This window comes from Rhinolophus sinicus, chromosome 2 (genome assembly GCF_057876585.1).
Source record: "Rhinolophus sinicus isolate RSI-liver-muscle chromosome 2, RSI-T2T, whole genome shotgun sequence".
Taxonomy (NCBI): domain Eukaryota; kingdom Metazoa; phylum Chordata; class Mammalia; order Chiroptera; family Rhinolophidae; genus Rhinolophus; species Rhinolophus sinicus.
Window position 1 is genome coordinate 48,145,605 of NC_142502.1, and position 26,908 is coordinate 48,172,512.

General features: G+C 43.0%; 2 protein-coding genes across 8 annotated transcripts in view; one reads left to right on the top strand and one right to left on the bottom strand.

The window, feature by feature from the left end:
* The window catches only part of RTN4IP1 (reticulon 4 interacting protein 1), a 148,210-nt gene that overhangs the window by 27,416 nt on the left and 93,886 nt on the right, over positions 1-26,908 (top strand). For 4 of the 7 annotated variants that reach the window (XR_016020212.1, XM_088795530.1, XM_019734979.3 and 1 more), the window contains exons 6-8: positions 1,796-1,932; positions 4,603-4,786; positions 8,386-8,478. Coding sequence is in view for 6 of the 7 variants with exons in the window: in XM_088795530.1 (XP_088651656.1) it covers positions 1,796-1,932; positions 4,603-4,786; positions 8,386-8,478 (414 nt within the window). In the remaining variant the exon portion in view is untranslated. Of the gene's footprint in view, positions 1-1,795; positions 1,933-4,602; positions 4,787-8,385; positions 8,479-19,017; positions 19,147-19,868; positions 20,544-24,001; positions 26,712-26,908 lie in introns of those variants that run through there. The other 3 variants (XM_019734976.3, XM_019734980.3, XM_019734978.3) reach the window with 3 other exon arrangements.
* Positions 20,543-26,908, bottom strand: part of CRYBG1 (crystallin beta-gamma domain containing 1) — a 176,108-nt gene continuing 169,742 nt past the window's right edge. Inside the window, exons 21-22 of the mRNA XM_019734972.3 lie at positions 26,706-26,868; positions 20,543-22,203 (exon numbers count right to left, since the gene is read on the bottom strand). Of these exons, the coding sequence (XP_019590531.3) occupies positions 22,115-22,203; positions 26,706-26,868 (252 nt within the window). The 3' untranslated portion in view covers positions 20,543-22,114. The remainder of the gene's footprint in view (positions 22,204-26,705; positions 26,869-26,908) is intronic.

The window sequence follows — 26,908 nt, forward strand, 5'->3', positions numbered from 1 at the left end:
ATTTTTAAAATACATGAGACTAAACTATAGTGTCTAGGGAATGCATAATTGGGTGATAAAACAAAATTTTATTTTAAATACAAGGAGATGGTTACTATAAATATCAGGATAATGATGAGTTTTCAGGAGGGAGGAGCTTGTGTTGGGATGGGCCACATAGAAAAGCTTTGGGAATGGCCGCTGGCTTTCTGTCTCAGAGTTTTGTCTGCTTTACAGGCATTTTATAGTAATGTTTCATTTTACACACACACACACACACACACACACACACACACACACACACACATATATATTTAAAGATAAAGCTGTTTTTAAAACCTTTTTCGTGGCTTTCAAAGATACTACATAGTTCTAAGTGGGAGAGGAAAGACTAGAAATTTGGAAAAAAATTCATGGAACTGTTTCAACATGTGACAAATTCTTCCTGAGGATTTAATACTATTTAAAGAAAACGCATATTAATTGTAGGGGTTTAGAACATAATTTCCTGTTTTTTCAACAGTTTCTTTTTTTATATATAGATACTGGATATTCATTATGTTCTTCACATATTTGAATTTGGTTTGACACTTGCTGTTGAAAGCAATGTGTCATACCCAAGTGTCTCTGTTTGCCGCCCCTACCTATAAATCACAAATTGTATGTGATGTCTCTCCTAAATGTTTTAATTCCCCTTAGATTTCCAGGGCATATAAACCCTTGGTCAATATTGCTTTTAAAAGTGAGGAATTAGATAAGATTATGAATGGTTTTAAAATACTTTATTTTTGTATTTAACAGATACTGTATTAGCACCTATGTGTGCCATGGAGTGGGGGTTTAATAGTGAATAAAACAACCGTAGATCTCTTATATTCTAGTGAATAGCTTATATAAGGAAGCTCAGGAAACTGATACTCAGGACAGGATGAACAAAACAGTTGATCTCTTATGACCTATAACTATCAATACAAAAATTTCTCGGTGAACTTCAAGAAATGATTCTCAAATTAGGTTGAGAAGGGCCCCCTTTAATTCTACAAAATTGTCATTATAGAAAGGAATTATAGCAATTTTAGAACAGGGTGCTTTCTGGATACTTAATCCCGAATAACATTACAATTTAGTTTTTTTCCCTAAATATAAGTCTAGTTATTCCTTATTATTTTAAAATATAAGACATCTGCATTTTAAGTCTTGGAAACTATTTATTTAGGTCTTCTTACTCCAAAGGTAATCCATGTATAAAAATAAAATTCCCCTTCTTTTCTTCCACTTCTTTTTCAAAGCACCTTTTCATTTATTACCTTAATACTCATAGCTGTGTGCTTTGATACAGCTGACTGACTGAAGACTGTACTAATACTTATGAGATGAAAATGAAGAGATGCATTTTTATGTTCTGGACACGTGTAAAATTGTCACTTTCCAAAGACCTGTGCCTTTTTTTTTGGTTTTTGTTTTGGCTACTTACCTTTGTTATCATTGAAAACACTAAACTTGAGGTTATCAATTCCTGTCTTTTCTGATACTCATGAGGTACCCAGCCCTTCTCTAATTGGATTGGTTATAATTTCATGACAACAAGGAGACTGGCTGTCTGGTCCAGGGAAAATGAGATCTATTTCTTGGAATTGTCTTAGTGAAGAAAAGTTTAATCATTTTTACTAGTCTCTGACAGATGGCTTCCTGTAGTTCTTGTTAAGAGTTCTCTAGAGATTATAATGTACACATAATGCCAACTATTTTTTTTTTTTTTTTTTAAGGCAGTCAGTTTTCTACTTTTCCCCTTTTTCTTTTCTTTTTTTTTTGGCAGGTAGTGAAAGCATGGGATGCTCATGTGACAGCAGTTTGCTCTCAGGATGCCAGTGAACTTGTAAGGAAGCTTGGGGCAGATGATATAATTGATTACAAATCTGGAAATACGGAAGAGCAGTTGAAATCTTTAAAACCGTATGTATTAAGACAATATTCACATTGGGATGGTGGGAACAGGGCTAGTTGATAAGCAAGCCTGAGGTGGTTTGGTGACCTTACAGTCAGTTTGGAATCTTCGAGAAGAACCTGTGAAAACCCTCCTTGTCCTTAGAAGTCATTGAGGTTGGTTTCTGTTTTAATTCCAGGTGTTAATATAGCATAGTAACATAATGTGATATGGACTGAGGAAGATATTTTGCTTACATGGTCTTTTGCTAATTTTTAAGTTAACTTTTATTGCTGGTTTATAAGAGGTCTGAAGGCAAAATTGGAAGTGTGTTCCCTTCGGGCATCTGTCACCACAGGTGAACATAGAGCAGTGCTTGAAAATATATGCTTAGCACTAAACATGCCTTTAGTGTTTGGGCTTATTAATAAGGGCTTCAGAGAAACAAAGGCAGCATAACTATTGGTGATGGGAACACTAGAGTGTTCTTGGAGCATCTGAGCACCAGGCTGTGGTTTGGCCGAAACAGGAGCAGATCTGGGAGTTCTGTCAGGCCCTGTTGATCCTGACGGGCCCGGGCAGAAAGAGAGGGGGTGCTTATTTAATCTGGTCTTCATCTGGCCCAGACAAAGCCGAAGCTGAGAGGATACCTTCCTGCCTGTGTGTCAGTTCCAAAGGCTCTGTGGGCCTCCAAGATCTGTCTTCTAGATAGTGGTAGTTTCGGTTGATCTCATACTTTCTGCTGCTTCTAGGGAATAGCAGCATGAGACTGAGGCCAAGGCCAGCCCATTCCCCTCCCTCTGCCATAGGTTTTATTCATGTCTGGGATTTGTCGTCAGAGAACAGAGAACGTGACAGGTAGAAGACTGGAGCACACCCTGTCTAGCCTCCCGCACCTGTGCTACCATTTGCTCCCCGCATCTCTAGCTAGGGGTCTTGTCCCTTTTGCTTGCCCCTTTCCAGTAGGGGAACCTCACTGGGTTACAAGTGCAGGCCATTACTTTTTTCTGACAGCTTTAGTGAAAATTGATCTTTGTAACTTCTGCCTGGAGTTTGGCCTCTGAATCCACCTAGAATACATTTGTTCCTCCTTCCAACTTGCAGCTTTTTAGATTTGAATCTTAGAATTTTATAGCAGGAAAGGACTTTGAAATCTTCTGTCCAACTCTGTCATGTTATAGTTGAAAATATCAGGGGCCGAGGACTTAGGAGTTTCTGCATGCTCAAGTTCATGCTGCTTAATTATTGGTGGGAGAGATGGGTCGACAACCTGGTGTCCACACTTCTTTTTCAGGCAGTGCCTGTTCTGTAATACCAGGCTGCCCTTGAATTTTATTTAAAATAAGTGTCATTTTTGTTTATTTAAAATTTGGGAAGGAAGTAGAACTTAAAAGCAGAAACTTTAGAAACTTAAACTCATAAAAATAATGTTCTATTCTTTTTTAATGAGAACAATAGCCTTCTGGTAAGGTCTCTCTCCTGCACTCATATCTTTCAGTTGTTACTTGCTCATCTTTTAGTCCCAGGAAAGACTCAAGAGAAGATCCTCAGAGTTGGCCAACACTGGTTTTTAGAAGCTCTGATGTTTGACTTCATCCAGATGAATTTAGAAGGGAAGAGGGATTTACCAAAAAGGAATTTATCTATTAATTTGCTTAGTTTATAAGTATGCATTTTCTAAACAGATCTTTGTTTTCAAGTATTTAAAAGCTTCATTGGGTTTGATCTATCCCTTTTAAGTAGAATGTTGCGATTTATAGCAGTTTTTAATTCGATTTAAGGGGTTAAATATCTGTCAGTTCCTGTGGATTTTCTTGGCGTGTTAGAGGAGAATCAAAGACTGAGAGCAGGCTGTTGATATATACGTTGTCCTTATGCTGTGCATAAAACGAAAAACTAGAAAGTTCCAGAAGGTGAAGAGGATGCTTCTACAAGCAGTTCTGACTGTGGAAAGAATAAAAGCAAATCATTCTTGTGGGTGCAAACCGTATATACTTGTCTTTCAACTATTCTTGGGCACTAAACGTTGACTTATATTGGCTGGATAGCTTTGCAGTTTTCTATAGAGCTTGAGTCACGGTTCCTCAACCTTGGCAACCTTAGTTTTCAACTATTGACATTTTAGGCTGGATAATTTTTTTGTTGTGAGGGGCTCTTCTGTGCATTGTAGGATGTTTATCATCATCCCTGGACTATAGAGGCTAGTAGCCTCTTCTCACCACCTTCCGCAGTTATGACAACTAAAACTGTCTGTAGACATTGCCTAATATGTCCCGTGGGGGCTAAAATCACCTTTAGTTAAGAACCACTTGTTTAAGTCATTCTTTTTTATTATTAAATTTATTGGGGTGACATTGGTTAGTAAAATTATATAGGTTTCAAGTGTACATTTCTATAGTACCTCATCTATATATTGCATTGTGTGTTTACCACCCAGAGTCATTCTTAATGTATTAGAAAATAATACGATTTTATTCCAAAGGAAAAAAAATCAGTCACATTTGACTTACCTTGGAGAAAAGCCAGGGACTTGGTGAGTGGGTATGCCCTTTTCTCCTTTGCAAAGTACCACCCCTCTGTTGGATGGCACAGAGCAGCTTAGTTTGTGAGCTGTCCCTGAAATGTGATGAGACTGAAGGGGGATTGGAGCCCTGGGAAAAGACTCACAAGAATGTTTTTATTTGATTCTTTCTCTCCAGGTTTGATTTTATCCTTGATAATGTTGGTGGATCCACTGAAACCTGGGCTCTAAATTTACTCAAGAAATGGTCAGGAGCCACCTATGTGACTTTGGTGACCCCTTTCCTCCTGAACATGGACCGATTGGGCATAGCAGACGGCATGCTGCAGACAGGCGTCACCGTGGGTTCGAAGACATTAAAGGTAGGGAGGAGTCTCGGGTGGGGAGAGCAGGCAGGTGTCTCATGCTTCTGGAAATTGATTTCCACCTCGCCGGTTTCTTTTATCTTGGAGGCACCGTGACACATGGGCTCTGGAGTCGCACCCTTACAGGGTTCCAATTCTGGCCTCCACTTAGTAGCTGTGTGACCCTGTGCAAGTCACTTAATGTCTCTAAGCCCCAATGTCATCACCGGTAGAATGAAGCTGATAGGATATCTGCCTTACTGCATGTTGTGAGGATTAAATGAAATAATCCATGTGAAGAACTTGGCACAATGCTTAGTACATAGAAAGCGCTTGTTAAATGTGAGACTTTATTGTTAGTATCTGATTCACCCTCTGCCTTTTTCTTGCCTGTACCTGAAGGCGCTGTCTCTGTCTTCACCAGTCTTAACACATACAGTCTCCTGTACAGGAAGGTGGAAACTTTATTTAAAGACAGTGTGCAGCTCCCTGTTTTTGTGGTGGTAGGATTGGGACACGCCAGTGATTCCCAGCCCGGGGCTCTCAGACCTTCAGCCGTCCATGGGCATATTTTGAATTTCAAAAACCTGAAGGAAATTGTAGTCTTACTTCAGTCAGCCTGCAACGCCTCATAGAAGCATCATGCCTTTTCTTGAATGGTATCAACTTGTCCTAACAATGCACATCCCATGTGAATCCGAAACTAGCTATTGATGGCATTCTGAGAATTTCTGAGACTTGATTATTCAGCACGTCTGTTAATGAGGCTGCTTTTCCCAGTGCTGTAGGGAGTTTTATCACTGAACTGAACACATTCAGTGTGTGGTGGGCCTCGGAGACTAGACTAGATCAGCCTTAGTTATAGGATTGATGCAGAGCTGAGAGTCTGCTCTCTGCTTACCATGATAGCCTGATGTCATCACGGTGGTGACAGGGGCTCAGATAATTCTGTGTGATACACTGTGATAATTATAAATCATTAGTTTAGAATCTGAAATTAATGTTGACATGGAATAAGTGATACAAAAAAATGAAGATAAATTCTGTTTTTCTAATTAGACAAAATACTTCAGACTCAGGAAAAAAGCAGTAGGAGGTTCCTCTGTGGTAAAAATGTTGTGAGTCACTGTGTCAATCCAGCCACGCTGACCCGTATTTGTGAGATGACTGACTTGGTACTTAGCTATAGCTTCTTCTATGTTCTAGAAATTGGGACCTTTCCGGGAGTGAAATTTAGGGCTTTGGTCTCTCATATTCTATGTACTCACTGAATACTTAGAAGTCGTAAAGAAGAGCCATGATCGAGGAGACCACGACTCAATTCTTAGGAACTATGTATGGATAATAGAGATGAACAAACCAGCACTGTACTCCAGGTTCTTTATTTTCATTTGATTGAGACAGCAGCCAGAAACAGTGTCCACAGGGTGCTTTGTGGTAGAGAAAGGGATCGGGATCTTAACTGTCCCTTATCTCTTCTTTCCCTTTTCACAAATTCCAGGCTTTCCAAGTGCTTTAAAATATAAGTTTAAGTTTTCTATAAGATTTTACACTTTGTGCTCCAGTGAGACCTCTCACAAGTTAACCTTCAGCGTTGTTCTCAGAGAGTAAAACAGGCCCCGCTCTCGTCATGTTCCCTTTCCCCCTGCTTGAAAGATGATAGTGGTATTCTCATGTGAAAACCTTTTAAGTAGTTTCTGATGTCTTTCTGAGAATGTGCACAGTTAAAGCCTCATTGTAATGGCTCTCCTGCCTGCTTCGGTTTACTCTCTCCTGCAATGGCCTGGAAAAAATACAGACCCTTAGAGCAGAATATAAAAATTCTGCTGTTGCAGACCAAAAGTTTCACTTTACAGGGCAACCTGCTGTAAAGAATTATAGACGCGGCAGTTGTGACTATTGCTGTTCCTTCTTTAAAATCCTAAACATTACCAGCATGTTTTAATTGTAGTCTCTAAGGCCAGATCTTAGCGGGAAGAACATGAACAGGTCTTCTGTGATTATATGAACTGGGCTGCCTGTAAGCTCGGGACGATCTCAGTGCTTCTGGTATCTAGCTACACGAGACTTCAAACAGTATTTTTCCTTTTCTTTTGTAAGTGTTACCTAGACGAATGTTTCCCAACCTCTTTCATGCTCTGACACACATAGAAAATGATAGCATTTGAAGAGCATATTGAGGCTGCTCTGAGCCAAGAGCAAACTACCTGGAGACTCTGCCAGCCCAGGTTCTGCCTGGCTACCCCAAGGGCTGCCGGGAGTCCAGGTGTCATCGCACCTGTCCTAGGGTAAGCTTGGCGGTGTTTGCATCTATGGTCCTCGGATAATTATTAATGGTGCCTTCTTTAACTTGCACAATTGTCCCAGGTCAGACAATAAACTGTAGGGTCACTCAGCCAAACCAGTAAGCCAGTCCTGGTGCACCTGTTGCAATGCTCTGCCTAGACAACAGCATGGTTTTGACTTTCTACAGTCTTAACTCTGATTTGATATTGCCCCAGTCTTTCCTCAATAAGCTTTACTTTTTAGCACTAGATAAATATGTATTGAAAACTTGCGGTGTATCAGGCACTTTACATACGTTTTTCTTTAATCCTTCCAACAACCCTGTGCGCTGGGGATGGTATCACCACCTGCAGGCCAGGAAACAGGCTGAAAGAAGTAGCTCGACCTAAGTGACACAACTATTAGGTGCCCGAGCTAGAGTAGCAGGGCTGTTCCGTTGCACTTGCCAGCTTCATGCCATGGTAGTGGTTTCTGTCATGCTGAGCGGTTGTGAGACAGAGGTGAGCTCGGGCAAAAGACGTCTGAGCTCTCCCAGTAGTTGGTCGCAGGTGCGGGGAGGGAGGCAGTGGTGGTGGCTGGCCCCGTACTGCCTCTGGCTAGCTCACATCTGGTGTAGCGTAGTGGGGCAGGTCATTGGGGTGTCATGGAGAACCTCAGCTCACTTGTTATGTTGATCGTGACCTACCCTACCTCCCACATGAAGAACAACAATCAAAAGTGGGGCTGGCAGGAGAGTGGCCTCAGTGTGAGACTTTTGCTTATCTTCACCTGCTGTAGCTCTAGGGGGCGACCCAGCCATGATGAGTAAGAATCTTTACACTTTGTTTTACCTTAAAACCGTCTTATTATTCTCAGAGCCAGTAACGATTCTGTGATTGGATTTCTTATCTAAGATCATATTTTGGTGCCTTACTGCCCCCAAAGAATTCTTGAATTAGGTAAAAAAAACTCTTTTTACCTAATTTTTTTTGCTTTTAGGCTTTATTCAAACCTTAATAGGGAAAGCCTGATAGGGAATTGAGTGTGTAAGACTACTTAGACTATCATTTTAAGGAGGTTCCTGTGCTTACTTGCTTGTCAGTCACGGTTTAGTGAAGAAGCCTGAGTTCACGTGGATATTTCTTTGTTCACTCAGTGATTTATTAAACATTTATGGAGCCTCCACTATCTGTCAGTCATGTGCTCAGGTGCTGGGCATACAACTCATTGTGTCAGCGGAAAATGGCTAATCAGTTTGTCTTAGTCATCCAGAAAATACTTCTCCCTTAATTTGCATTTAATGAGATTTTGTTCTTTCCTGTATTTGACATGTCTTTTTTCTTTTTCCCCAGCATTTCTGGCAAGGAGTCCATTATCGCTGGGCCTTTTTCATGGCCAGTGGTCCAGATCTAGATGACATTGCAACACTGGTGGATGCAGGAAAGGTAAGTGCAGCCCATTGTATTATTGCTAAAGCGTTCCTTGTACTGTTGGTGACCTGCCCACCAAGCCTAGTCAGTGGGAACTGTCCAGAGGTCGTCTCAGCCAGCATACATGCTGCTTACACGGCCAAGTTTAAGTGCTGTGTTTTGGGTTCTGTCTCCATGGGAATCATAGGCATAGACTGCTGTATCTGAAAAAGAGCTCACACGTTCTAGTCCAATCCCGTTGGTTGATAGAAGAAGACACCGGCCCGGAGAGGTTATATGGTTTTCCCAAGGACACTAGTTGTTAGCAGAGCGGGGATCTATAGCTGGGCTGTTAATATTTTGGTGATGGTCGTGAAAAGAAGGCACCATGAAGGCAATATGTACAAAGTGGGGGCACACGTGTGAGTTTACAATAGACCTGCTTCTGGATCTTCTTCTGTCTGAGGGCGAGGCTGCTCTGAAGGTAAGTGGGTTTCCAGATGAGCGAGGAGAACAAACACTGTAGAACCTAACCCCCAATAGGAATGGACTAGAAGTCAGGTCTCTGGGTCTCCTGTTCTCAGGCTGGTGTAATAAAATTGAGGGCAAATAAATGGTATGCCTGAGAGAGTCAGTGAGCAGGACGTGGTGAGGATGGATGGAGATTGGAGGGGACAGCTGGTTGTTGTTTTCTGACTACTTGTGCCTGTCCTGCTGTGAGCTTGGTGGGGAAGGACCGCTGCTTATCATCTGGTCGTTTCTTTTTGGGTGTCAAAGCCTTTCGGGGAGGCTGGGGGTTGAAAGGTGCCTCAGTGACTGTCCGCTTGTTTGGGTTCTTACATGGCCTTAATGGCCCTGACATTCCACCTCTGGAGGAAGAACCCAGAAGGCAAACTCATGTTCTGGTGCTGAGACTCATGACTTCATTGAGAGATTATGGAATATAGGACGGAGAACCTTGTACAGCTCAAAGGGTTCCATGAGGGTGTAGATAAAAATGATTCTCATGTTACAGATGAGAAAACTGGCTCAAAGAGATAATGGGACATGCTCGCGTTTGCAGAAATGGGACCAGAACTACACGTCCTGGCTCTCAGTCCTGTGCTTTTCCCTCTCCACCATTCGGCGGCTTTCTTTGTGCTCGAGGCTGACGGAGGACTGCAGCTTAAGTTGTCTTATCCTTGTCATTTTACACTGGGCAGGGAAAGGAGTGGGAGCAGGGCCAGCATTACCGCCCCGTGAGCCATGCTGAGCCACTTGCAAAGAGCCCTCTGCGATGTGCTTGCTTCTGCTGGCACCTGCCCCCTGCTGGCCCATTATTTCATCTTTCCATTTCAGTTTTGGAATCGAATGTTTTTAGGAACTACTGAGTGCTTTTTGTGCATTCAGGTTTCTTTTTTAATTCGTTGACAGCAAAGGAACTATTATTAGGTTGGTGCAAAAGTAATTGCGGTTTTTGCACTTCTTTTTTTTTAAATTTTTTTTTTTCTATTGGGGAATCTTAGGGAACTGTGTGTTTTTTCAGGGCCCATCAGGTCCAAGTTGTTGTCCTTCAATCTAATTGTGGAGGGCACAGCTCAGCTCCCAGTCCAGTCGCCGTTTTCAATCTTGAGTTGCAGGGGGTGCAGCCCACCATTCCATGCGGGAATTGAACTGGCAACCTTGTTGTTGAAAGCTCGCGCTCTAACCTCCGGCAGCTCAGTGGCAGCTTGTTGCCTTCAATCTAGTTGTGGAGGGCGCAGCTTGCTGGCCCATGTGGGAATTGAACCAGCAAACCTTTTGTTCAGAGCTTGTCCTCTAACCCACCTGAGCCATCGGCCACCCCTGCACTTACTTTTAACCTTTTAAACCGCAGTTACTTTTGCACCAACCTAATATATGATAGAAAAGGCCTGCTACTCTTTCCCAGATTGTTTGGTTCCAGGTTTGTGTGCCTTTTCTCAGGTTTCTGAGTCTTGATGTGTCCTGGGTAGACGGGGCACAGCTTTACTGTGACTGTAAAAGTTCCTCTTTGTGGGGTTCTTCCCACATCCCACAGGATGCGTATTTTATTTCTAGGAAGAAAAAGTGAACTTTCGTCAGGTAACTGGGTCCGTAGTTCTGCACAGTGGTTCATGTGGTCAGAGGCTCCCTAGCCGGAGGTCGCTGTCCTCCGAAGTCCACCCTGTAACTGTGCTTGTGCTCATACCTGCTCTAGGCTGTCCCGTGCTTACCACTGCTGCTCTGCATTCAAAAGACTGTGACACATTCTCACTCTACTCTTTACGAAAAAGAAAACAGAGGTGACTTGTGTATATGTACGTATTAAATATGGCAGATAACCGACAGAATGGCTAAAGGAGGACATGATAGAAATAAAGATACCCTTGAAGTGTCCTTGAATGAGGGGGAGTGAGGAAATATTTCTTTGGCCTTTGATTCTCTCCTCTCTTGACCAGGATTACTTGAGCTCCGGACTAATTTCTGACAGCGAAGGGCTCAGGGACTGTGGGAGTTGATGCCATGATGAGGCCAGCCGTCCTGCTTCTTTGTGGGTGTGACAGGTCACTGACTGTCTACACTTGGAAATTGGAAAGGATTACGGGACAGATCTATTTACACATTGTGTGGTTAGGGAAGACTGTTCAATTGGACAAGGACTTTGAAATTCTTCCAAGCTTTGGCTGAGTGCTTAACGAATCTCATTAGCAGCTGTCTGATAGAGGAGCAGTGGTTGTTTTTTGACAGTGGGAAGCGTGAACCGAAAGAGCGTCCTACTCTTTTAAAATACTTTAAGTTTTTGAATAGAGATACATTTGCAAGGTTCAAAATTTAAAAGACAGGAAAAGTAATTCCATGAAATCTTCCTTTGACTCCTGTCCCTCCCTCGGTCACTGAGCGGCTCCCTGACAGAAACAACCAGTGTTACCAGTTTCTTGGGCATTCCAAAGACGTTGTATGTATCAGTGGGCCGATAGAATACAAAGAATGATTTATAATTAGCACACACAGTAGAATAGGCTGCTACTGAAATTGTTCCTAGTGCCTACAGTTTATTGGCATTTTCTCCTAAGCACAATAAACATTTTCTGTTTTTACACTATTTAGCAAACTTTTTTTTTTTATGGGAAGCAAAAATTATATTCAGGTCAAACATATGTCATTGATTAGCATACTCAGAGATTAGAAACAGGAAAACCTAACGTATATCTGGTTTACTGTCCTCACCTCCCCTCACTCCCCAGCCTATCATTGTGTCACATTTGGAAAGACAAAGGCCTGAGAGATTAAATGACATGTTCAAGGTCACACACCTAGGAAGGGCCCGGGTCCCCTCTAGGACAGTTTCTTCCACCACGCTTTGCTGCCTTTAAGATCGAAGAAATAATAGTTAAACAAACAAACAAACAAACAAACAAAATCCCTCATAGAACCTTCATTGTTTTCTGCTTGCGTAGTCATCCAAACAAACATTAGATAGGTGGAATTTGAATTCTGTCTACAAAATCCTCTTCTTGAATTTCTCAGTATCTTGCAGGCCTGAGAGGAGGTGGTGAGACAGTCTTTAGACCATAGTCAGCCACTGATAAGAATGACTGTGCTTTGAGAGAAAATATTTATACATACGTGCCTACCCTGTTTCCCTGAAAATAAGACCTAGCCAGACAATCAGCTCTAATGTGTTTTTTTGGAGCAAAAATTGATATAAGACCCAATCATATATTATAGTAAAATGAGACCAGGTCTTATATTAAATTTTGCTCCAAAAGAGTCATTAGAGCTGATTGTCCGGCTAGGTCTTATTTTCGGGGAAACACGGTATATATGCATGTATTAGTTTCCTTTTGCTGCTGTAGCAAATTACCATAAATGTTGTGGCTTAAAACAACACACACTTATCATCTTACATTTCTGGAGGTCAGAAGTCCGGAGTGGGTCAGCAGGGCTGTGTTACTCTAGAGGCAGCCTGCGGGGGGTGGGGGGGGTGTTTCCTTGCCTTCTCTAGCCCCGAGAGGCTCCTGTATTCTTGGCTCATGGCCTCGCATCACTTTGACCTCTTTCCATCATCACATGTCTTTCTGACGAACTCTCCTGCCTCCCTCTCATAAGGACCCTTGTGATTACATTGGGCCACACAGATAACCTCCACATCTCAGATCCTGAATGTAATCCCCTCGGCAAAGCCCCTTTTGCAGTGTAAGTTATCCGACTCACAGGTTTTGGGGATTGGGATGTGGGACATCTTTGGGGGATCAATTCTGACTACCACAAACATAAAATATCTCGAAAGATATGAAAGAAACTTGAAATATTGGTTGCCCCGAGGAGGCAAGCGAGATGGCTAGGATTGAGTATTGGCAGGGAGACTTTTTATTTGTACCCTTTCATCTTTGTGAGTATGTTTCTTTGCACACATATATCCTTCCTATAATTATTAAAGACCTTCAATGTTATGTACTTAACGTCCACAGGCCTATTCAAGATCCTATGTGACCAGTCAAGCTTCTTGGTTGAATTGATGATATAGATATCTCAGTTTATTTCTTTATTTTAGCCAGCATCAGAGTAGCTCTTATGTAATTTATCTGAATTTCATTTAAAACATTTACTGAGGGCCTGCTAACTCTCTGCTTTACCCAGTAGGGTGTGTGGAAAGATGCATTGGCAACGCTGAGTTACCTTCCAAGCAGCGTTGTCTGCTAGAACTTTCTGTAGTGATGGACATGTATTCTGCACAGTGCAGTATGGTAGCCTCTGGCCACGTGTGGCTACTGAGCACTTGAAATGAGGTTAGTGCAACTGAGGGTCTGAATTTTTTCATTTTACTTTTGATTAATTTAAATTAAAATAGCCACGTATGGTTAGAGGTTTCCATATTGGACAGTGTGGCTTAAGAGAAAAATATACTAAGTTCTGAGTCAGGCAATTTTTCATACCCCTGTTGGGATGGCCTGGCCCTAGTTTAAGCAACTAATTACATTCCAAAACTTTAAGCTCCTTATGTACAACTGGATATTTTCCTCCACAGAAAGACTGTAACGATTAGGGATCGAGTCCCCAGAACCCCTAGAAGAGGGTTATCTTGCGAGATATGGCAGCAACCTCATGGCTCTCACAGTCTTGATGCTACTGAAGTTTTCTGATGCTATTGGAGTTATTTCTGTGGGGAAACGGAGGCCAACTTTCTCCCTCCACCTTCTGTTAGGAGGAGGAATGCCTTTTTTCAGGGGGACCTAGGGACAAGTTCTGGATGCTTTCCAAAAATGGGCACATTTACTCCCTTGGAGAGCACCCCTACCCCATTCCCCATCCCCCATCTCACCACCTATCTTCCAGCTTTGAGTTTTCCATTTGGGGCAGGAAGTTCCAGAAATAGGAAATGCAAGCAAAGCTCACCTCTTCCTTTTGTCTTCTTTGTATCTCCTTAGTTTAAGAACGCTTCTTTCCCTTTACCCTGACCCTGGAAATATTGATCTTGTCACAGAGCTCAGGACTGTACCAGTTCAAGCGGTAGTGGTCCTGCCCCGCCTGTCCTGGGTCCCTAGTGTCTGCCCACAGCTGTGCACTTGGACTCATGCCAGGAGCCTTACGTCTCCCTTGGTGTCTGTCATTTGCTTGCCCTCCTCACACATTCCACTCTCTGAGAGGTCTGGCGTCTGTGCCATCGGAGGTCAAGGCCGAGGGTGTGTGGAAGAAGAGGGCCGGCTGGGACTCCGGCTTCCTCCCCACACGCACTCAGGCCTCGCAGTAAGGAAATCGCGAGTACTGGCCTCTGACTTGCAGTTCGCTTTCCTAATGTACCCAACAGGCTCGCTCACATATTTGGATCCCCTTTAAGCTCTACCGTTCTGTGATTCTCACTGGGAAAATGGGAATTGCGGGACACCTCTGCCTCCTGACACAGCTGCCTAGATGATGGCCTTGCTCCACCAGCTCTCGCGTGCTCTTGTGGGGAGAGGTTTTTCTTTCCTCTTCCCCTCCAGGAGCACAGAGGTTTCTTTCTCAGAGGCAAGGAGACTTGCCTCTCAGCTGGTAAGCGGCGGTATTGGAGGCCTCGGAGGGAGGTCTCTGTGTTCTCATCGAGGGGATGTCCGGCAACAAGTGCCAAACCCTGGGGACTGGCTTCCTACAGCCTTTGTTTAAGGAACGTACGGCACAGTCAGCAGACCCTGCATGGGGGTCCAAGCCTGGAATGAGTGCTGCTGCCCTGGCATCTCCTGGTCAGCTGCCAGCCCAGTGAGTAGCCAGAAGTGTTATAACAGGGCCATCGGCTTATAACAGGGCTCCCCTGTGCTGGGTGGACTGTAGCAGTGTCATCACATAACTGTCCACACATCACTGCGAGTCACCTTCCTTTCCCCTCTCTGGGTTTTTGCTCTGATCCTTTTGTCCATAACAAACAAGTATTGTCCGTCTGATGTGAGGCTGTAGGTCGACACTGCCTCATTATCCAGTTAATCTCCGCTGCTGTCACATATTCAGCCAACAGTGGCATTTGCCTGCTTATTAATGGAAAGCCTTTTTTTCATTGTCACTTATGGGAAGAGTTGAATGACTCATTATGCCACAGTCAGCCTTCTGGGGTCATTCCCTGCAGTGGCCTGACCAGCCCGATTAAAGTGCAGGCACTATGGGCTGCCTGTGTCATCAGGTCCGGATCTGCGTCTCCCGTCAGAGCTGTAAAGGAAGCATAGCTGCATGAGCCGCGGCAGTTCATTCTCCAGTTCAGCAGGTGGATTCACAGCTCCTTTGTGATCTCTGGTAACACTGCTGCTCTGTCGGTTTCATTACTAGTGTCCCCAAATGCTCAGTGATGAGTTATTATTGCCTCCGTTTTCTTGATTTGTCTCCCAGGTGCCTGTTTTGTGTACCTGCTCTGCCGAGCACTTAGAAGGCACGCAGTCAATCTCTGTGGCATGAATAAATGTGTGGGACCCTAAGAATATGGCAAAAGGCTGCTGCGATTCCCACGCTAGTGTGCAGAAAACTCCCCTGGGAAGCTTATTTAAAATGCAGTGTCTCCACTCCTAGAGATTCTGATTTAGTTGTTCTAATGGGAGGTCAAGGACTCTGCATTTTAAGCATACTTCAAGTGACTCCTTCTCAGGTAATCAGCATCCAGAAAACAATGTCCCAGGAGCTTTACAGAGAGTGGTGGGTTTTGGTGGTTTCATGAGGGACATGCAGGACGCAGCTTGAATGCATTCTAATCTCCTAGCAGAGAAGGCAGGTAGGTTTCGTGGAACACGCCGGCTCAGATCTGTGGATAGTGTCTGCGGTGTTGAGGAAGATTTTGAGGTTGTGCTCAGTGTGCTGGGGTTACTGATGGTTACTGATGGTTACTGATCAGTGATGTCCTCCATAGGTGCAGGTGGGAGTGGTGGCATACGTACCGCACATGTGTCAGCTTGGTGGCCTGGACACGGGGCTTAGAGACCAGATCCTCAGCTGACATGTTTCTTTAACATGAGGCAGGCTGACCAACATGTAGGCTGTGATAAATCATACTCCTTGGCTACCTTTCTCTTCCCTTCACATTTTAGGAGTAGACGTAGAAAGCAGCCAATGATATTTGAAGGTTCAGTGTATTGTGGTGAGAGCACAGACTCGGGTACCAGACTGAATCCGGCCTTATCACTTAGCAGTTGTATGATGTTGGGCAACTTACTTAACTCTGTGCCTTCATTTCTTCATCTGTGAAATGGGAATAATGAATATGATAGGTAGTACCTATCATAAGGTAGTTTGTAGGGATAAAGTGAGAAAAAATACGTAGAGCACTTAGAATAATGCCTGTCACAGTGAGGCCAGTATGTACTAGCTGTTACTTTGATTATGAGCTTATTGTGATCTGTGGGCACAAAGGAACTTTTAACTCTTTGGAGAAGGGAACTTTTGGAATCTGAGATGCTCTTCTAGTGACTAAGCTGTGAAATTGACACGAGAGAAAGTTACATCGGATGCACCTGAACGTCACAAGAACACTTCTTCCTCTTGTATGAAGCAAAGTGTAAATCATATGCATTGGCTTATGCTTTCTGACAGCGTCTCCTTGCCCGTGGAGGCATAGGAGGCAGTCCACTGAAATACCCAGTGGACAGTGGTTGATTTTGCTTGAAGTTTTTAGAAGGAAACGTTCAGCATGGTGAGAGAGGGTGCTAACTGGGAGCTAGTTTCAGGAGGAGGTTGCTGGTAATACTAATGAGTAGTGTGGTAAAAGAACCAGCAGTGTCCATCTTTTTGGAGCGGGCTGAGCTGGCTGTCCTGTCAATTCTAACCAGCTTCTCTGCTGTGTAGCAAAGTCTCCCAGGGCAGGTCCAGCCTGGGACAAGTGCTCCTGAAGCTCAGATTGCCCACATAAGACCCTTGCTTCCCAATTATCTCATTGGTTTTCACCTAACTGACATTTAAAAAAAATGTTTAATTAACCTTACCTTTTATTTTTCTGTATTCTTTTTACAAATACGTTTTACTTTTCAATTACAGTTGACGTATGATATTATATTAGTCAGGTATACAACATAACGATTAGACATTTATATAACTTACGAAGTGATCACTCCAGTAAGTCTAATACCCATCTGACACCATAGTTACTATATTATTGGCTGTATTCCCTGTGCCGTACTTCACGTCCCTGTGACTGTTTTAATAACTGCCCATTTGTACATCTTAATCCCTTCCCTTTTTTCACCCAGTCCCCCAAGCCCCCTCCCATCTGCGACCATCAGTTTGTTCTCTTTTTCTGTGAGTTTGTTTTGTTTTGTTTGTTCATTTGTTTTGTTTTTTAGATTCCGCATATAAGTGAAATCATACGGTATTTATCTTTCTCTGTATGACTTATTTCACTTAGCATAATACCCTCTAGGTCCATCCGTGTTGTTGCAGATGGCAAGATTTCATACTTTCTAATGGCTGAGTAATATTCCATTGTATATATGTAGTACCTCTTCTTTATCCGTCTATCAATGGAAAATTGGGTTGCTTCCTTCTTGGCTATTGTACATAACAGAGGGGTGCATATATCTTTTCAAATTAGTGTTTTGGATTTCTTTGGATAAATATCCAGAAGTGGAATTGGAATTGCTGGGTCATATGGTAGTTCTATATTTTTCATTTTTTGAGGAACCTTCATACTGTTTTTCATGGTGGCTGCACCAATTTGCAATCCCACCAACAGTGTACGTGGTTTCCCTTTTCTCCACGTCCTCACCAACACTTGTTGTTTATTGATTTATTGATGATAGCCATTCTGACAGGTATGTGGTGATATCTCACTGTGGTTTTTATTTGCATCTCTCTGATGATTAGTGATGTTGAGCATCTTTTCATATGTCTGTTGGCCATCTGTATGTCCACTTTGGAGAAATGTCTATTCAGGTCCTCTGCCCATTTTTAAATTGAATTGTTTGTTTCTTTGGTGTTGTATGAGTTCCTTATGTATTCTGAATATTAACTCCTTATCGGCGGTGTCATTGGCAAATATGTTCTCCCATTCAGTAGGATGGCTTTTTGTTTCGTTGATTTTCACTGTGCAAAATCTTTTTAGTTTGATTTAGTCCCATTCGTTTATTTTTTCTTTTGTTTCCCTTGCCCGAGAAGATATATCCAAAAAAGGATTGCTAAGAATGATGTCAAAGAGTTTATTGCCTGTGTTTTCTTCTAGAACTTTTATGGCTTTAGTTATGACATTTAAACCTTTAATCCATTTTGAGTTTATTCTTATATGTGGTATAAGAAAGTGGTCTTTCATTTTTTTCCATGTATCTGCCCAGTTTTCCCAGCACCACTTATTGAAGAGACTGTCTTTAGCCCAGTGTATATTCTTGTCTCCTTTGTCATAGATTATAAATGATATTTATTAAGCTCCTGCCACATGCCTAGCACTATGCTGGGTGTTGTGCGGGATACAAAGAGATGGTCTACATCACAGGCACACTAAGCTCTGGTTGGGTAGATATGGCAAACATTTAACAAATTAAAACAAAAAAATCTGTCCTCATTCTGTACACTGCCTGGGAGGGGGTCACAGGGATACAAACAGCAAGACCTTGGGACTCCCCCTTTGGTATTTACTATACACAGCAGGGTGACGTTGTCCTGTAACAAGCAGTCTGCGAAAAGGGCCGTGCGGGTCCCAATGCAATTCTACCAGAGAACACACTGCAAATGGGGAGGCAGCAAGGGTAGTGTGAATTCAGAGAGGCACAAACAACATGGTCAGACAGTTACAGGCTGACCATTTCGGTGAAGCGTGGAGTCCATGTGAGGGCTGAGGTTGGGACGGTGGTGGCCTTTGAATGCTGGGCATGGGAGCTATTGAATGGTTCTGAGTAGGAGAGTGACGTGACCAGCATAGAGCAGAAGGTAGACGGAGCAGTGTTTGGGGTTGGCTGCCTTAGAGAGGAGCAGCAGACAGGAGCAGAGGCAGCCATCATGGTGGTCATGGCCTGGGTAAGCTCCTGACCCAGATTCACAGGACAGAGGCGACGAACACTGGGTCTGTCTTAGTGACAACACTAATTACAGACATTATCTGCCTTGATCTATGTAGGTTATTTTATCCACCAGGCAACCTCTTCTTGTGTTTTACAGATTCAGCCAGTTATTGAGAAAACCTTTCCTTTTTCTAAAGTTCCAGAAGCCTTTCTGAAGGTAGAAAGAGGACATGCAAGAGGAAAGACTGTAATTAATGTCGTTTAAATAAATACTGTTTGATGATTATTGGCTCTTACTGGGTGAGTGCCTGTGGGCCCAACCTTTTTTCTAGCCATCCCTTTCCAGAGTAGACTGTAAGTGCTACAGTACAAGTTAAAACAAAAAAAACAACAACACCTTTTGCCAGTAATTTCCTGTCTTCTGAACCTCAGAGGCTGATCTGAGAGCTACACACCACCCTCTGTACATCACCCCGCCCTGCCCAGAGCGCTTGCTGGGGTAACCTGCCCTGACACATCCCCGCCTTCCTGTTTGCCGCGAGGTCGTGTCTTGCCAAGCACCAGGAATACACAAGTAAGACATGGTACGAAAATAGCCGCACTTGCACTTGTCTGTAGTCAGTGAAAAGTGTATATTGGTTTTTTTCAAGCTGTTCTTTCACACCAGATTTGCACATTGTGATTGCACCTTCTGTCCTAGTAGCTCAGACTTATTTTATTATCTTAATGTGTGTGAGACACTAAAACTTTGGGGGGGATGGATGGGTGGCAGCGTGACGAGCTTACTTACAGCTGGTTCCTTCTCAGATTCATCAGTGAGCACTTTCACTGGCCAACGTTTCCTTTGATGTTTAGTCCTCTCCTCTAATGCGGTCATAACAGCCCTCCGAGTTCTGACTCTCAGGGTCGTGTATAAAACTCTGGCTGGTGATTTGGCTGTTTACCTTCAGAAATTGAAAGGTGATGCTAAAGGTTCTAACTTTTTAAAACCCTTACATTTTGCTTAAGGGCTGGGCCTCCTTCAACAAGTGAAACATGCTTCTCTGAGGACTTTTCCATGGAAATAACCAGCATTCCAATGGGCCCAATTCTCCGGTTTCTGACCTTAAATGCCTGCATGTAGGTATCTCACCAGTAAGCCCGTTGCAGCTTTTGAAGCTCTGTCTGTGCCCTTCATTCATTTAAGGGAGTGTTTATCTCCTGTTGTACTCATCTCATTACTGCACCTTGGACACTCATAGTTAGCATTTGATGTAGACCTGTTGGAGGAACTTCCTGCTTGGTTTATGAATTACTCATTTGGTAATGTGTTGGACGAGGACTTTTCTCTAGAATTGCTGGTCTCACCTCTACAAATTTATCTCAATGTTCTTTCAGTTGTAAATGGAGCCACGTTTGACTTAATGTCTGAACAGTCTCGGCTCTTTCCCCCTGAGGGCTCCCAGTGGGTAGTGAGTTAAGGTAGGACCTCACTGACCCTGTGTCCATTCAGAAAAGTGGAGTGCACGCTTTCACCACTGAACCTGGACAGGGGTAGTCAGCAAACCTTTGCCTGCCATAATTCCAGCACCCTGAAACTGGCCTTGTCCCTCGTCAGTCAGACGTTTGTTTCTAATCTGCCAGCTGACTCTCTTTGAAATGTTATGAAGGCTACTGAAAAGACTCTTACCAGATTTCATCAATACAGTTGACCAGAAACAACTTTATTGAAGAGATAAATCCAACACAGGCTACTGTAGAATGCCTTACCCCACCATACTTTAACGACTTGCTCAAAGGCCGAAAATCAGCTATCCACCTAACGTCAAGACAGATGTGGTGACTGCTGTAGGACAAACATTCTTTTAAAACTGAAGCTACTACTCTCCTCACCATAATCGCTTGCCACAGACTCCAGAGAGGATCGGCATTTTAGAATTGGAAACGCACTGGAACAGATGAGAAGGAAACAGGATTTGTTCTTCCTGGGACAAGAGCACCAGCATCCAGTGACAAGGACGACGGAATGAGGACAAAAAGAGGAAGCGTGTATTCAAGGACTGTCGAGCAGTGTTGTCTAAAACGACTTTGCACTGTGTGAACGGCACCATATGGCCCGTGTACTGTCAGCACTTAAAGCATTTTCAATTTTCATCGCGATGCTGGCTGCATTGAAGGGTTTCCAGAGTTCTAAGATTTAACCAGCAAGACTGCTCCAGGCTTCCTTTCCTTTGTTTTTGGGGAGAGAATCACTGAGCATCCTCTTGAAGCTTCCACACCTCTCGTTTTCTGCTACCAGACAGGAACCACAGGCGCCCTGAGACCCAAGGCTATCCCTGGGCGTGGCTGTGGGTTATGACAGGTAAGGCTGCCCCATGCAGTTTTCATGCCAGTGCAGCTGGGCAGGAGGGCAGGAAATTAGGCTAAACGATCTGGGTTTAGATGGGGTTGCATAACATGGCTTCTGAACTAGTTTTAGGTGAGGATGGGCTAATAAATTAGGTTTTGATAGTACTGATCCAGTAGCAGCTATAAGGAAAGCAGTAAACAACTCTCATTGGTGGCGTTCCAGGACAGCCCATGGGTGAGTTAAAGTAATCCAAATTCTGCTAATAAGTATAAGCAGACATGGACATGAAATCTTGTAAATTTACTAATTTTTAATATGAACAGAAAGTACTATTTTGTATATGCTTATTCAGTTCCTTAAAATAGTCTATCTAAGGCTTTCCCCACTTTGCTATGCAGCATAATTAACGACTCCAGGAGACAGAAGGCCAAGGACCAAAGCTATAGGCTTCATACATGATTTCTTCTCAGATGCTAAACAGTTTCTCCCTTACAGACTTAAGCTTTTATCCTTCCCTTGAACGTGTAAGGGATTTGTAGGTCCACAAAGTCCGTGAATGTATTCCTATTCTCCCCTCTCACCAGCTTTGGAAATAATTTAAAACGGACGTAGTGTTCAAGTTTTGATAAAACTTTTTCTAAAAACACCCCAGTGTTGCTTATGAGGCAACCTGTTCAAGCAGCCGCTGAAAGGAAATGAAGGCTAGAAATGAAAGAAGGACAAATTATTGGTTTAAAACTATTAGTCTCTTGAAAAGATGAGACAGTTGTCCTCGTCCCGGCAGTATGACTCAGTGAGTTTAGAGTTACTGAAGGAGTACCTCCATTTTCTTCTTGGCGCTTCCGTAGTGGTCTTTTTTTAATAAGGCAGCTGGAAGACCTTATTAAAAATAAGGAAATATTCCTCCTGCATTCTTTATTCAGGTTTAGAGGACCATGGCTTCCCACACTTGAGTGAACTTCTCTTTGCTGACAGTGTTGAGGATAATGTGATTTTGATCATACTGTGTACCCCCTGAAAAAAAGGAAAAGGGAAATAGTAAGAGGAAATGTGCCCAGTGACAGGGCTGTAACAGACACAGTTTACCACAACACCAGTGGACCAACGTAATACCCAAGGTGTAAAACTGCGTGCCTCAAGGAAACAAAGCAGGGGGAAACCCCAAGACGCCCCCGTGGGCTGGAGGGTCACGCTGTGGGTACCTGTGTTAAAATCCCATGAGGCAGGCGCCAGCAACTGCACATGGGGTGTCCTACTTCCTGGGGCTCAAGTTTTAAAACCTAGTCCACAGTCTGAAATTGGGGGGGGGGGGGGGGGGAACAGGGAAAAAAGTAGAGAAGGGAAAAGTAGCAAAGAGACTGTGAAATATATTCAGTGATGGGATCGTGGAGAACCAGTAATGAAAAACAGGCAGGCCTGATAGTGGGATGGTTGTTGGAGGAAATAGGTTTTGCATGAACAACGGAAAGTTGGGTCAAAGGGGAGGTTTGACTGACACCCAGAAGTATGGGCAGGACAGTGCTCCTGCTACTGGGAACTCACAGGCTGTGGTGGATAAAAATTTGTAGCATTTCCGAGGCTCAGTTCCATTGTACTGTAAACTCGTACGGGATCCATCAACTCCCTTTCACCAGGATGTTTGTAAGAATATTTTCCAAGGGTGCTTACTACGGTAGATATTTCAGATACTTTAGCATTAAAAACAGCTGCATGGCCTCATCTTTCAAGGGATAAGTATTAACAAAAGGGTCATCTGACTCCCCCCCCCACACACCAGTGAGGAATTAACGTCCTTTCAGATACCTTATCCTGTCCTAGTAGCATAAGCCTCTGCACCAAGGTTATATCACCAAGGCACCCATCAAAGTAAAAATCTGTTCATCTACATGCAGGGTAAGTGTGACTGGTATTGAAATCATACTGCAGCCTCAGGCTAAGAACAATTAAATGTTCTTATTCTCTTCTAAAGCCTTTACAAAATATCCAAAAGGTCTGATAACTTACACCACAGATCTTGGTAGTTGGGGAAGGAAATTATCGATTACATAGTACTCCTCTTGTAAGAAGCATTTTTTTTTTAATCATTGATAATTGAAAGCCTCTACACAGCTGGGTGTCGGACAGAATATAAGGGCAAAAGGCCCTGGATCTTTTCATGTGTAAGTTTGCAGTGGGAAAAAATTACTACCACGCGTAAACCCCTATCTCCATTAACACACTATATACGCCACTGAGATTTCAGGAAGTATTAAAGTCACAGTGTCTTATTTGTTTCATTCAAGATTATAGTATTTTAACATCCTTTTTGTGTATATTACAGCATAATTCTAATTAGAATCATGAAGATTAGAAAGTTCTTGAGAAATAATCTGATTCACTCTTCTGCCTTTGGGGAGAATGAAAATCATCCCCGACCTGATGTTTTGCAAGTGAGCATGAATCATCTCTCTTTGTTGTCATACTATATGGTCCAGAATACATGGATGTCTACCAAAACAACTCGCTCCCCAAACACCAGGAGAAAAGCATTTGTTCTAATAAACTTTTGGCAATTTCAGTAGGTAACAAACAGTTCCACAGTTGTAGCTAATACAAATCAGTCTTCTGTTAAGTGCACCAGAGATGTATTGGTATTTCCCTTGCACAGTATGTGTGATGGGTGAGTTACTTGCTATGACCACTAGATGGCACCATTCTCCCACATTCTGAGAGCTTGCAAGCCACTGAGTCACCATACTAGGAACACTGAGAGTTCACATATAGAACATTATCCTTACTCAAGACCCATTTACCTCATTTTTCTGCATTTTAGGAAGGAACTTTGGAACGTTAAAAGTCAAGCCCTAAGGAAGAACCTCCTCGAGTCCCACAGCTCCTGTCAAAGTCGAAACTAGAAGCCAGGTATCCTTACCCCATGACAACTGTTAATGTAGTAAGTAGGAAAACAATCCTATGCCTGGAGCTTCGAAACTGTAAACTCTCTGAAGCCCAGTATCCTTTCCCCCCCACTTTGCCTAGCACAGCCTTCCACATAATGGGTATCCAATAAATAAATACATGTTGAAAGAACAAAAGAAGAAATGCTCTAAGAAACTATCTCATCAGGATTACAGTGGCCTTAAGCCTGGACACAGGAAGCTGATCCCATTTGTAAGAAACCTGGGTCCATGCTTCCCCCACAAATCCATGTTTCCAATTTAGTCACATTTCTCTGGATTCTCTGGAGGTTTTAAAACTATTTTATATAGACTGAGGCAATCCAGTTCAACAAGTTGATGACAATAAGAATACAGAAAGGTCTCAGTCAGTGATTCTGAACCAGTTTCAAGCTCACGTTGATCCTCTGTAGAATGTCTACAAACGACAAATCTTATACCTAATATAATGTGAAGGAGGTACACTTACATTACCATTTATTTTCTGAATGTTGCATTTGTTGTATTATACTACGGGTCCTGCTGGCATTTCATGTAATGTATGATTTGGGGGCCCAGCCTGTTACATATATATAGTGCTGGGTTTGTGCTCCCTAAGTGTAGTGCTCTGCCTTTGCCTCATAAACTTAGTTTGCCTCTGAGCACCTTTCCAGCTTCTCAGGTGCTCTGTGAATTCCAATCCCCTTGTTAGGTGGGGTGGCCACTCCAGCCACCTGCAGCTCATACAAGTGACAGCCCCTTCTGTGCCCTATGCAGCCACCAAAGCCCCTAATGAAAATGCTCAGGCTTATTTTCCATCCTCTAAAAAAGTTATTTTAAAACCAGTCGCAGCTGTTTCTTTATCCCTAGATCAATTTTTAATGACAGCTTTGGCCGAGAGCCCTGAATAGAGTAAAATGGAGCCAACTTTAAAAATGGAGTATGTTATAGTATGGTTACATTATAACCATTTCCCTGAATTTATAAACACAATCATGCTGGCTTTCCTGAGAGGAAATAGAAAGCCTCCATTAATAATGTAAAACAAAATTGCCCTGTATGACATGAATAAAACACACTTCTTCATTTGCTTCTCAGTGGCAACAATAGTTCACTGAATTCCCATGTCTTTGTTAGAAAGTCAGTTTTGTTTTACGTTGTTTTTAAATTATCATAGTTCTAGCAGTAAGGGCAACACCTGAGAACTTGTTAAAAATGCAGATTCTCAGGCCCCACCCCAGATCTAGTGTATCAGGAACTCTGAGGGCGGGGCCCAGTAAGTCCTCGAGGCGATTCCGATGCAGACAAAGTTGGGGAACCACTGGTCTAAATTTATTTGTTTCTTCCCAAGCCCCATCAGCTCCCTCTGGATTAACTTCATTGAACAGATGTTCAATTGAAATCCTCTTGGCTGTGTTGTTTAATTCCTTTTAGATCTTAGATCTTTTCAATGAAAGGTGACATGCATATACATGAGACTCATCAACTATATTGAGATCACAGCCTTTTAACTTGTGGTTTTTAGTCTAACGCCGTTCATAAAACATATGGTTTGAAGACTGACCATGTCCAGATTCCACCTCAACACTTACGGGTGTGAGACTGGGGCCAAACTGATTAACGCCTCTGAGCCTCAGTTTTTTGGGCTGTAAAATGGAACAGAGGGAGGAGAAGGAAGGGACAACACAGGCCTCGTAAGGTTGCTGTGAAGATAACATGAGAATGTATGGAAAGTGTATCCCGGGGCTGCCCCCTGTGAGGTGGTGGTGCTGCCTCTGCTCACACAGCCTCTGGCTTATGAAGAGAAGTGGCAGCAGGACCGGAGCACAGAGCACTTACTGTGTGGGGAGGAATAGCTGCATAGCAAGAACACCTACTTCACAAAAGCCAGGACTTAAAAAAAAGTTAGAGGATAAGCTATGTCACAAAAAAGGATTCCTGGCAGGGCTGTGGGTCTGTAACAAGGTAGAGGGGAAGAGAGGGTGTTAAGAGGCCTTTTTGCTTGATTATTCGACATGAAGGTTGGGATGGGGAAAAGGCAGGAGGAGAGACTGAATGCACAGGAGAGAAGGTAACTACTGAGCAAGCTGTGGAGGAAGCTTTATCCAGTACTTTTTTTTTACTAACAAGTGTGAATATTCTATTTCTCTATAAAACTAAAATAAATTACTTCTAAGAAAAGACCCAACACCCAGCTAAGCCTATCTAATTCCCTGAAGTGGAAACAGGAAAACCCTTTAAGACGTTACTTCAATTGACATTAGTGTTGTTTTCTTTGCAAGATGCAGCCCCAGATGAAGCAGCCATGAATATGAGGGTAAAAACACCCAACACTCAGATCTGACGTTTATTCTTTGGTGTATCTATGATATAGAGCCTACTTAGAACTCACACTTGAGACTCTCAAGAAAAGTGCTTACTGTCCTTGTTTAAACATATCCTGTACACTGTGAATGTAAAGGGTTTGACGTAGTGGCTGACACATAGTAAGGGATCTCTTACTATTTCTAATAGTATATTCATCATTCCCAAAAGCAAAGAATGGATTTTTAGTTAACTCAAGAAAGACGCAACAAAGAAAATAAACGCCGCGATCCTCACCTTTGATATCTAAAACTAGATTGGGCTTCAACTTGCTGTAGATCCTGCCGTCCGACTTCATGCTCCAGAACTGACTCTCCACATTCTGGTCGAGGGCCAGGCCCAGTTTAGATCCGGAGGTTACTAGGCTCCCCACAATCGTCAGGCAGCAGTCTTCTGCTATCTGCTTAGTGCAAAGGACAAGACATCTTAGAGACGGCACA